Genomic DNA, 12452 nt, shown 5'->3' with positions numbered 1-12452 from the left:
ATCTTGGTGTCCAGCTGACACTTGCTAAGAAAAAAACAATTGAGATGGTGGTAGTATTGCTCTCTGTAATGTGTAGCAGGTTATTTAATTTTTCTGATAGGATGATCTTTGGTTTAACATGCAGCCTCACTAACATCAACCTTATAATGCTAATGTTTCTGATACGCTTCTCTTTGGTTTTTTCCAAGGCTCATTTAGAACAATTGAAATGAAACCACAGAGACCTGGCTGGTGGCTTTTAGACACTGAAGTGGCGGAATATCAGCAAGCAGGAATGCAGGCATCCTATTTGGTTATAGAGAAAGGTACTAACTAAGGTGTTTTGTGGCTGGGGGTGTCAAGCTGTAAAGTCATCTCCGCCCTTTCAGGATCACTAAAAATAAATTTGGGAGATTGTTCTGCAAAAACCCAAAGCAGATTCTCTGTGCTTTCAAGGAGAGGGTGGAGTGGTTACTGTAAATTTATTCTAGGAGAAAAAATGTTTAGCCTCTAGCATACTAGCTTTGAATTATTTAGCATACTACTTTTATTCTTTTAGCATACTAGCTTTGAATTTGAGGTTTCCTCACAGTGACCAGTGGATCAATCTGCTGAGAGAAATTGCAGAGATTAACTTGGCCTTCTCTGGGGAGAGAGGGGTGATGTTACAGTATTACTAAGAATTGTTCGGAATGATGTTGTCTTAGAAGATTCCACCAGAATATATATTGGAATAGCCCTGCTTTTCTTTAACAACAAACTTACTTTGCTCTCTTTAGAGTGCAGGATTCCAATGGGTCTAGCAAGTGGAGTTATACTCGATTCACAAATTGACGCTTCACACCATATAGGTGAGTTAATACTTGAAAAGGTCCAGGCATGCTCTTGAATATCCCAACGAAGTATTGCAGTTCCATATCCTTTTGGCATCTCTTGATACGTCATACAAGATCAGTTCAGCAGTGATTCAACTGGCAGGTTAAAAAGCTCTCCAGTGACACAAGCAGAGACTGTGAGCTGTACTAAGTAGCCCTCATTAGTGTATTTTAACAGTGTCACAGGTCTACTGTCAGTATCACAAGCCTGAGAGTCCTCTGTCTGTGGCCTGCTGGCTGACCTGGAACAAATCCAGCTTTATCTTTTTGTCCTTTGGGTACCCTGCTTGAAGATCAACAGCAAGTGTTCAAAAAGCTTTTGAGATTTGCATGTGGTATGAGATGTGAATGGACAAAGTGTATCTGTTATGAAAGATTTGGGAACCTAGCATCCAGAGCAATGACAGAGGCTTTAATTTATCAAGTTTATTCCTGGTATAAAAGTAGGATCATTTGACAGAGAAATTGATAGAATTTTACATGGACAGTGGCAAATCAGGGTATACGGGTTACGCACATGCAGGAGCACACATCCTTTCCCTTCAAATAACAAATAAATTACTTATTTTGGAAAACTGATTTTTATGTGGATTTAATTTTCTTTCTTCATTTCCCACCACAGTGTTATGAAGGCTTGAAAGCTGTGTTGGCATATATATTTCATATCAGTTGTTAACATGGAAACCTCCTTATGCAGAGGGAAGCTTTCTGCCATGAATGTAGAGCACATTTTGTCTGACCCCGCTGGTGGCCAAAACTTGTTTAGCAAACTCTAGACCCTAGTTCCAAATCAGTAAACAGTACATTACATAACAGGCTGTTATTTTTAAAGTCATTCTGCCAACTGTAAAACTTTGCAGGGTGACAGCCGACTTTCAGTTGCTGACCATGTCCAAATTGTCCTAGATTGTGGTTTTAGAGTCTATTGGTTGAGTTTGGAAAAGAACTGAAGCACTCAACATCAGTGGCTAGTTACAGCCTCCGTTCTTTTTCAGCACTTCTCTTTAAATTCTTGCTTTATTCATGTTTTCTGTGTAGACTATTGGGAACCTAAGTTAGCCCGATTAAACAATTCTGGAACATACAATGCTTGGAGCGCTACAATGGAAAAAGAAGAACTCCCTTGGATCCAGGTATGGTTGGTACATGTGCTTGACCATCATTGAGTCTGGGTATGGCCATACAATCCTGTGTTGTGGTTTTCCTGCAACTTGTTTTAAAAGGTCAAGCTGCTCTTGTTCTTGCTGAGAAGTCTGCTGGCAAAAAACTGAAAAGACGCAGCAAGCTTGACTGATGATACCATAAACTGTCCACCTCCCCTGGAGTAACCCAGTCTCTACTGTTATTGAGGCCCATTGACTGGACAGTTGCCCTCACAATTTACACTGTAACTGTTTTCTAGACAAATGGACTCATTCTTCCCATTACTTCTTTTTTCCTCCATCTACCTAACAGTACCTATTTCTATTTATGTATGTTTGTTGGGTAGTCATTTAAAGTGTAATACTCTCAAACATTGCTCCAGATAGAAGCATCCAAAACAAACACACACAAAACTATGTCCAAATTGACATAGCACAGTGTGGCTTCACAGGGAAATTAAGTTTATAATTATGGCTTCAAGCACTATATTATTCAGTCACTCCACTTCTTTCACCTCTTTCTTCCACCCCAGTCACTTTTGCACCAGATAGCCAATTTGCACCCAAATTTAGGGTAGATAGTTGATTTCTTAAAAACCTCATTAAAATTGGCAGTTGGGAGAAAAGACAGACTCAAATTAGTGTTGCGGTGTAAGTTCAACAGGTGGCTGTTAAATTTGGTTTGCTAACATTTGACATGCTAGCAAGTTAGTGGAGGTGAAGTAGGGGGAGAAGGTTGGGGATCTGATGTGGAACTGGAAATAACCTTGGGAAGAGAATTTGATAGGGGGCATGGTGGTGAGAAGCTGAGGCTACTGCAGTAAAGCATGGAGAGATGTGGAGGGCATATCCTGAAGAATGAGCTTCACTGCTGATAGGAACATCATGTTGACTTGATTTTACGTGCTAAGTTTTTAGATCTGATATCAGCAGAAATGGTGGCTTTTCAGCACTTCAGAATGTCGTATCCCTTTCTCAGCCTGGGTATCCAAAACTAGAGGCAGCTTATGAAAATGTGAGCCTTGAATTTCTCTATACTCCTTTTGGCTATCTGTAGAATGAAGATAGGAGAGTTCTGCCTAGCATGGAGACACAGATACTTTTGAGGTGTCTTTGTGGTGCTGTGCTGAACACTGTAAAATGGCCTCTGAAATTAAATGCACACACAAATAAATACACAAATTAAATGAGAAAGACAGCATTAATTTGGACTCTGGCATCTGCTTGTATTCCTCCTGAGAGTGTTAGTGTTGTGGGTTTTAAAGTGCAGGGCTCAAAGCTACTGCGTAGATGCAAAAGAATGAAACGGATTTCACTGTGCATTATTGGCTTATAAACACTGTTTGCTGTTCCTAGGTGGACTTTCAAAGACAAGTTCTCTTAACTGGGATACAGACGCAGGGAGCCAAGCAGTTTTTAAAGTCCTTGTACATCCAGAAGTTCTTTATCATTTACAGCAAAGACAAACGGAAGTGGAGCACCTTCAAAGGAGACAGCTCTCCAGCACAAAAGGTCTGTACGTGCCGTAGGGGTTGCGACAACCTAGGTTAGCATCATTGGATGATGCAGTGAGGTGGTAGTTTTATGTTAAGAGATAGTGGGAAAAAAATTACGGCCTTCAGAGACTTAATAATACAGCTTGAGGCCCCAAAAGGCATTTACCAATCTAATCAAATTCAGACCAGAAGACAAATTATAAAGTGAGGAACCTCCTAGACTGGGGTTTAGACTGGGCCTGTGACCTTGACTGTATAGAGTCTGGCTTTCTCACAAGCATCTGTCCGTGCTTTTATTTCCTAAGCCCATGTCAGCTTCTTGAAGCAAGCAGGAAGCTGAAGTAAAAATCAGGCCGTACCTCATTTGGGACTAGATCCTCCTTCCTCTCCCTCCCTTCTTGTTGTCAGAACAGTTGAATGTTAAACTGTCTGAATTGTCTGCAGAAGGCCTATGTAATAAGTGTGGCCGTACCCTGCAAGAGGTTCATTTTATGTCCAATCACTCCAGCCCTACCAATTACAGCTCCCTTCAGTTTACCCTGAGGTTTATATGATACAACTCCCAAATCGAAAACCCTGTTGTCTCTTACCTCTCCTTTTGCCTCTTTACTGATGTCTTCTTACAGACTTATGTAGTGCATAGAAATGGGTTGCTTATTTGAACTGAGGCCTTCAGGCACTTCCAAATATGTTAAGATGTGACCATCAAAAAAGCTGCCCTGCAGCATAGAGCACTCTATCACAGTGGATGGGGTTAATGGCATAAAAAAAAGACTACTTTTGTAACAGAGCAAGTTTTCAGTACCCAAGCTTGTGTTTGTATTAAATTAATGACATGTGTATATTTTTTCTTTTTTTTTTTTTTAATAGATTTTTGAAGGTAATTCTGATGCCTATGGGGTAAAAGAAAACATCATTGATCCCCCTATTATTGCTAGGTACATCAGAGTCTACCCAACCGAGGCCTACAACAGGCCTACTCTTCGCATGGAGCTTCTGGGCTGTGAAGTAGATGGTAAGAATGGGTCGTGTGCTGGTGCTTCCTTTATGGCAAATTTTTTACCTAATACATTAAATGAAGCTAAAATTATGGGTGTTCTCAATTCCAACATTGTTGCTTAGGCTGCAGCTACTTGGATGAACTGGAGATAACATGGTGCTTCTCTTAACAGGTTGCTCTTTGCCACTTGGAATGGAAAATGGAGAGATCAAGAATACCCAAATAACAGCCTCATCTGTTAAGACATCCTGGTTTAACACATGGGACCCTTCACTTGCTCGTCTCAATCAGAAAGGAAAGATAAATGCCTGGCGAGCCAAGGTAACAAGTGTAAAACAGGGACGACAGCAAGACAGCTACAGTTAATAAATTTGTGCTGCCTGTGTGCTCATGCGCTTCCTGCACACTGTGTCCAGTGCCAAGCATGATAGGGTTACTTCACAGCTCTTTAGCCATCCTTTGGGAAGAAGCCCGTTCAACTCTTCCAGTAGAAAACTTGTTGAACTTCTGGCAACAGCAATGAAATCATATTTTGAGAAATAAATGGTGTCCTCTGGGCCGCAGCCTGCAGCGTGTCCCTGCAGAAATGGCTCTTTTAATTTCAGGACATAAATATAACTTGAATATTTGGCTCAAGGGTTAAAGAAACCCTTCCTGGGTTGGCTTATAGGCAGTGCAGCTTAATGGATCTGGGGGTGGATGATCTTCAGCAAGGTATGTGAGCTTCTGTGTCTTCAAAATGGAGCTGCATTTCTTTACGAAGCACCTTGAGATTTACTGGAAGCTACTGTTTTGTATAAGCATTTGGTATTAGTATTATATATTACGTTTTAACAGTGGAGGAAAACCTGTGTTATGTTTCGTTATGTATTGGAAATTAATGTGGAAATTGTAAGACACCAAATACACCACCTGCAGAAAGAAGTTAATTGTATGGGTCACCAAGAACGCCTGTGACTTTTGCCTCAGCTTTGCTCTTCTGCACTTCTTTCATACAGTTTTGATGCATTTTGATGCAGTTTTAACTGTCTTTCAACAGGATTTTTCGCTTAAGCAAATACAGACATAGACATGTTTGCTAATAGACAACTCTTTTTATCAATTGTAGTTGAACAACAACCAACAGTGGCTGCAAATTGATCTCCTCACAATTAAGAAGATAACTGCTATTGCTACTCAGGGAGTCAAGTCCATATCTGCTGAAAACTTTGTGAAAACCTATGTTATCCTATACAGTGACCAAGGCTCAGAGTGGAAATCCTATACAGATGGTTCAAGCTCAGTGGCAAAGGTATCATCCTCAGCTCAGACAATTTTATCCTTGCTTGGTTTTAGATGCTGAGCACAGTCAAGGCCCAAAGGCAGAATACCCAGCCAAAGAGATATTCCCACAGGACTTTAAAATGCTAGGGAGCTGGGGTTACTACAGATAACATAATATCCATCTGATTTTGGTCACAGTAATTAACAGTAGTAGAAGGAAAGAACACCAAATCTGTAAGGAATGCAGTCAACATTGTGATAAAAGGAGCTGATGCTATTTGTAAAGGAGGACATTTAATTTGAATGGACAAGGACATTTAATTTGAATGAACAATGGATTTCCCAGGGCCTCTTTGCAGCTTTTTTATTTCTGCCTTGATTTTATAAGTGAAATTAATATTAGTGAGCAGTTTTGCTGTAACAGAGCTGGAGAGCTCCAGATATCCACAGAGTGGATACAGTACTTCATATTGTTGTCCATATCACCTTACACAACAAGGGTTATTAGCAGAGGTAAAATAAGGGAAGTTTGTTTTTTCAGTCCATCTGAATTAGAATGGCAAATTTTGTGGTGTGGATGGAAACAGTGGCTGTTTAATTCATTCAGACTCAGGTATTGCTGGCCTGAACTACCTTTGACACAGCATTTTAGGAAGAGACTGGATGTGGTCTTATGTAAAATCAGAAATGAGCCAGTCCATCTACCCTGGGTGGCTAATGCAACAGCTTGGAACCATAAAAAAAGAGAGGGGGGTAAAGTGCTGCCTTTTAATTAATTGTGTGTTTGTGTATTTGCAGGTTTTCTTGGGTAATGAAAACAGCAATGGGCACGTCAAGCATTTCTTTAACCCACCCATCCTGTCCAGGTTTATCCGTATTGTTCCAAGAACATGGTATCATGGTATTGCCCTGCGGGCAGAACTCTATGGCTGTGATTTTGGTGGGGGTCTGGCTGTGAAAAGGACTGACAAGTCTGGGAGCGCTTAACCTTTCAGCAATTGTCATGCAGAACAACAATTTTTTTAAAACCCTTAAAACAATCATACTTAGTAGTTTGGATGTGTGCTTCCTCAAAGGACCTTAATGTTTTGCCAGCAAGAATTGAGGGAGATTTCTCTGGCAGATGTTTCATTCCTACAAATACACACTTTAGAAAATAGCTTCTTTTCTCTGGGAAGAAATAGCAGTCCCTTCTGATTTGTATTATAACTTCTTCTTTCTAACCAGTACTCTGTCTTACTTTTTACTTAATGTTAAGTTCTAAATCCCTAGGGATGGAGACTCTGGCCTTTATCCTCAGCCCTGATTATCTCCATTTTGTAATGCTTCTGTAGCACAGAGGAGGAATAAAAAGCTACAGCAGGTGGATGTTCTCCATACATAGGGCTGAGAGAGAAAACCAATGCAGATATGGAGCTGTGGTGCTGCATTCCAGCAAAGCCTTGGTAAGAAGTGATTGTAGGGGTGCCCTCGCCCCCACGTCTTTCATCTACACTGCGACAAAGGTAGAATGCATCCCAGCATTGAGGCCTGTGTAACCCCTTCTTAGAGAATGTGGGTTCGCATTATTCATTTGGTTTTTACGTACTGAGCATACCTGAAATGCTGTGGATTTCACATAATTCATCTTCGGTGCCGTGGCAAGAGGAGGGGGAGTCAGCAATATTTTTCTTTCCCAGAAATGAGAAGGGAAGTGATTTAACCTGGCAAGTCATGGAACGGCAATGGTAGAACCAAAGTGAGAATCCAGAATTCCTGACACTCAGTCCCATACAAACTTTTAGACCATGGGGAGGGGGAGCTCCCTCGAACAGGAAGCCATTGAGAACTGTAGCTGTTGACTGAGAATACAAACTGGTGGTGACAGAGGAGGGTTAGATGAAACTGTGTAATAGAAACATCTGCATGTTCTTTACCATTTAGCTCTGACAGTGTTTTCACCAATGGAACTACTCTTGTGCATAGAGCATGCATGGATTTTTAATTTTTTTTTCCCCAGGATGACTACATCTAGTGAAAATATATACACAGTCCATGAACTCATTATTCCAGCAGAGTTTTAGCTAAGTTTTCAGTAGTGTTTTTGGCTTTTATTCTGTAAATTGTTTAATTGCAGAACTTCACTTATCACACTAGATACCATTCAGCAGGGTGGATTTTTCAAAGTAGTTTGTCTTTGAACCTTGTGTGGTGTTATCCAAGCTGTTTCAGTAGTTTTTCAATTCTTGTATCTTACAGACCATGCATTTCAAAATGAAGGTATAGAATAGGAGTGAAAAAAGTATAAAAACTAAACAAATATTTTCTTTTTCACTACGTCACAAACTGTTGTCATTTTTCACTGGAAAATAAAGATAATATTGTAGCATGAAAAACTACATTTTATTTTGTATATTTGCCTTGACAGTAGTAGCTCTTTGGCAATAATTAGTGAAGTTTTGCATCATGAAAGTGAAATTTTCAGCTTGATGGGAATTTTCAGTGCTAATTAGAATTAACTTGAAATGGTGAAACTGTATGAAAAGTTGTTTCATCTTAAAAGATCAGTTTCTTAGTATTTTATAATGGTGCTTAATTTATTTTTGTTTGATACAGCCATGAAATTGCAGTACAAGCCATATTCAGTAAAAAAAGAAAAAATGTAAACTTTGGAGTCAGGTTTTACCCTAGAAAACAGATAATAAATGCTTTCTAACTTCAGTGGAACCAGGATTTTGTGCAGTAAGTGCTCAACTATGTTTAAGAAGGCAATGATCTTAAAGGTTCTACATAAGTAATTAGTTCTTTACATAGAGTCATACCTATGTATGAAGTTAGACAAATGCAAAATTGATTGCATCTGCATCAATTTTACAAGTTGGAGATTCTGCTTCTATTTGCTAATGGGTAGGACTTTGGTCAGCTGTCCTGGTTATGTCCTGTCACCAACCTCTTGTCCACCCCCAGCCTACTCACTGGCAGGGCAGAGAGGGGAAAAGATGCTGTGCAAACACTGATCAGTAAGAGCTAAAACACTCGTGTATTGTCAACACTGTTTTAGTTACAAATCCAAAACACAACACTCCATGGGCTGCTACGATGAAAATTAACCCCATAACACTGGTGTTCCTGGATGTCCAGTATAGCTGCACAGGAACAGCAGCAGTGCCTGGGCCCTATGCTGGCCCAGGCACGTGGCCATTGCTGTTAACAAAATGTTCCCTGGCACAGTAGAGTACGATAACTGCCACAATAAATAGCAAAAGTCCAAAACAGCCACTAACAAGCACCAGACTCTAATAAACAGTAAGGCAAGCAAGCACAGGACCCTGCCAATGAACAGCTTAACAGCTATAAATTCTACCTAGCATGCTCCGATCAGATGTTGTTATCTCAAAGTCCTCTTGCCCCACATTGGACACAAACAAGGACTGTGGTGAGTTAACCCCAGCTGGCAGCTAAGCCCCCACTCAGGTGCTCACTTGCTCCTCCTTAGCAGGCTGGGGGAGAGAATTGGAAGGGCAAAAGCAAGAAAAACTTGTGGGTTGGTATAAACACGGTTTAATAAGTGAAGCAAAGCTGCATGTGCAAGCAAAGCAAAATAAGGAATTCATTCACTCCTTCCCAGCAGCAGACAGGTGTTCAGCCACTTCCTGGCAAGCAGGGCCTCAGCATACCTAACAGTTACTTGGGAAGACCAACACTGTAAGTCTGAACATCCCCCTTTCTTCCTCCTCCTTTCCCCCTGCTTTTCTTGCTGAGCTCATATGGTCTGGGATATCCTTTGGGTCAGCTGTCCCAGCTGTGTCCTCTCCCAGCCTCTTGTGCACCCCCAGCCCTATGCACTGGTGGGGCAGGGTGGGAGAAAGGAAAGGCCTTGGCACTGTGCAAACACTGTTCAGCAACAGCTAAAACATTGGTGTGTTATCAATGCTGTTTTAGTCACAAATCTAAAGCACAACATTATACAGGCTGCTATGAAGAAAATTTAACTATCCCAGCCAGACCAGGTACATAAAGTATTTCCAAATACAAATGGGGGGGGGGGAGCAAATTCTTGGTCCATGTTTACATCAAGGAAGATGTGAAAACATCTGTACCGGATCTGCCAAACCAAAGGTAAGTGATGTTTAGTGAGCCCACAGATGACTGCAAAACAAAGAACTTCTATCAGTTTTATGAAGCAGCCAGCTTAGATTGAATCTGCCAAGGCTACAGTCAGTCTTGCACAATCTTTTACACACTGGAATGAAATCCTGTGTACATTGAAATTGTTTGCAAAATACACAAGGAAAGCAAGAATTCCTGCAGTTTTCTCAAACTAAAAATAAAGATGCATATCACAGCATGAAGGTTAGCAAACACAAGCTCCTTTGGACTGAGGGAGAAATGTGGTGCCAGAGTTCCGACTACTCCCATCTGGCCAATAATTTCTTCACTCACAAATCTGGGTGGATGCCTTCACGCTGGCCTTTTGATCCAAAGGTCCAAAGTTAACTGCTTTCGGACTCAAACAGCGTTATAACGGAGTTGCTGCCCTCTAGTGCTCATTCCAGCTTCCAGGAGGCCTCGGGGTGCCCAAAGCTGACCATCTGCAGCTGACAATAGCATGTGGATAGCTGTGTATGAAGCCTTATGCTTTATTCACCAAGTGCCACTAAGTATTTCCTTTTGCTTTCTAGAGGTGGTGGCTGTACTCCTTCACGCAGAAGTTGTGAAACTGGTTGTGTCTGCGCTTGGATTGGAAGGGAGGTGGAAGTGCACGTAAAGACAGTTGAGCAGCTCTAAAGTAGTTACTGACACCAGCACCGCAGCAGTTGCTTCAGACCCTGACGCATTAGTCCAGTGTTCGTATTGTACAGACTGCCCTGTAAGTCTAAAGCTGATTCAGGCAGGCTTACATGAATCAGTAAGCACACCTCTTGCTTAGAGAGTAGATGTAACCTCCATTTTTGCCAGTTTTTCTGCTGGTAGTTCTGACCGTAATGCCTGTACTACAGGGGTAGCTGGACTGAAGCTGAGCCAGCTCACCTTTACGAAGGTTTCCAGGAGTCTGCAAACTGGGTGGTTCCTTCCACGCCACTGGCATAGCAAAGCATAATAGAGACATAAAGCTGCATATTACCCATGGACTAAAGTCAATGCAGATCATGTTTTTGTGTTCACTCTCTCAGAAACCTCCTGAGCTGTGCAACAACATAGATGCAAAGGTGAACCTGGGTTTTGGGACACATTGCATATTAGAGACATCAGTGAGCACGCATGGCAAAAGTATGCCCTTGTGAAGTGCCAGGAGAACTCTACAGAAAAAGCATGAAGTGGGAATCTGGTCAGGACTCCAGATAAATTACCAACCTTTTGAGCAGCCTCCAGCACCCCCTGAAATGACCATGGACACTGGTGGGTTGATCAGAATTTTAGGACTGTGCTAAGGGGCAAAAAGAGGGCTTGCAACTTCACAAGCACTGATGCTCGTGAGGTATCTTTCATGATGGGAAAAGATTCTTTGGACACACACCCGAGGGAGGAAATGTAAAGACTATGCCCATGCCCATGTATGTGCTAGGGAAGACTGTTTATAATATGTTACTATTTAGCACCATAGAAATGAGGTGCAACACTGTCCTGTGGTGACCAACTGTCATTTTGTATGAGTCAGTCATTCCACTTAATCAGCGTTAAATATTCCTCCTCTTGCTCTCGCTCCTATATTTTGTTTTGTTACGTTTATTCATGCTAGCAGTACATCATAACCAGTTTATCCACCTACAATTTCCTGTCATTACTGTGCCCCATTCTCCCTCTAGCTGTTACACCCAGTACTTGCATCATGCTTCAATTCCAATAAGCTCATCCAGGTAGGGACTCCATCTTCTTGAATGTTTGTACAGCACTCTCCAAAACAGGCCATGGGATCATTCTCAGGGTTCCTGGGCACATCTGTAACACCATTCCTAATGGCAGCAATACTATGTTAAGCCCACTGTGACCTAGATATATCTAAAAGCATCAAGTAATTCAGACCGACCTACACACTTTATAAAAGTACGGGGTATGTTTCTTCTAAGTCTACTTGATCCACTGCTTGCTTTTCTTTGTAACACTACTATTGTACTCTCTTTTAGCACTTCCCATGAAAATTTGTCCACCAGTGTCCCCATTTGTAGCAGACTTAAGTGACTTTTCCATTTTTTCCCATGTAGCTGACTGCAAAATGTTTTTAAAATGTCATGTCCATGATGCAAGTGTATAGTGCTGTACAACGTGATCCATCTTAGACCAAGAGATAACGTGATATCCTGTGGCAAGTGATTCCACAAATTCAGCCATAAATGCCTTATTTCCAACAGCTGTGTGCTTCAGCCTGTGTTGTGTCCAACGCAGAGCCTGCTGTGGTGTGCAGGGCATAAGGGAAGTTCTCTGCCAGAGGCTTTCAGTAGCAACCTGCCTCCTAACGGCTCCTATACTTCGGAGAGATGGCTGTGGTTTCTTCTAAAGCTTCTGCAGGTCATGATAGCCAGAAAGCAGCAAACCACTGATGCCAGATGATACTGGATCAAAATGTTTAGCTGTGTTTTACACAGGGCTGAGTAATCTCATGGCCCTAAAACCTTTTGGAGCTCTGTTTATTAAGTTATGATGATGGAGATAGTAATAAAATTCTGCAGTTCAAGGAATCTGTTCTGGGGCTGCGAGGAACCTGTTCTTGCCCACTCAG

General features: G+C 41.5%; 1 protein-coding gene across 4 annotated transcripts in view; it reads left to right on the top strand.

The window, feature by feature from the left end:
* F5 (coagulation factor V) overlaps positions 1–8130 on the top strand; it is a 37105-nt gene extending 28975 nt beyond the window's left edge. For all 4 annotated transcript variants that reach the window (XM_052794288.1, XM_052794291.1, XM_052794289.1 and 1 more), the window contains 8 exons: positions 189–305; positions 759–830; positions 1893–1987; positions 3353–3508; positions 4363–4507; positions 4665–4813; positions 5601–5783; positions 6554–8130. In XM_052794288.1, the coding sequence (XP_052650248.1) occupies positions 189–305; positions 759–830; positions 1893–1987; positions 3353–3508; positions 4363–4507; positions 4665–4813; positions 5601–5783; positions 6554–6742 (1106 nt within the window). In that variant the 3' untranslated portion in view covers positions 6743–8130. The remainder of the gene's footprint in view (positions 1–188; positions 306–758; positions 831–1892; positions 1988–3352; positions 3509–4362; positions 4508–4664; positions 4814–5600; positions 5784–6553) is intronic.
* Positions 8131–12452: the final 4322 nt, after the last annotated feature.

This window comes from Harpia harpyja, chromosome 8, assembly GCF_026419915.1.
Source record: "Harpia harpyja isolate bHarHar1 chromosome 8, bHarHar1 primary haplotype, whole genome shotgun sequence".
Taxonomy (NCBI): domain Eukaryota; kingdom Metazoa; phylum Chordata; class Aves; order Accipitriformes; family Accipitridae; genus Harpia; species Harpia harpyja.
The sequence above is the reverse complement of the archived record's forward strand: the minus strand, read 5'-3'. Positions and strand labels throughout refer to the sequence as shown.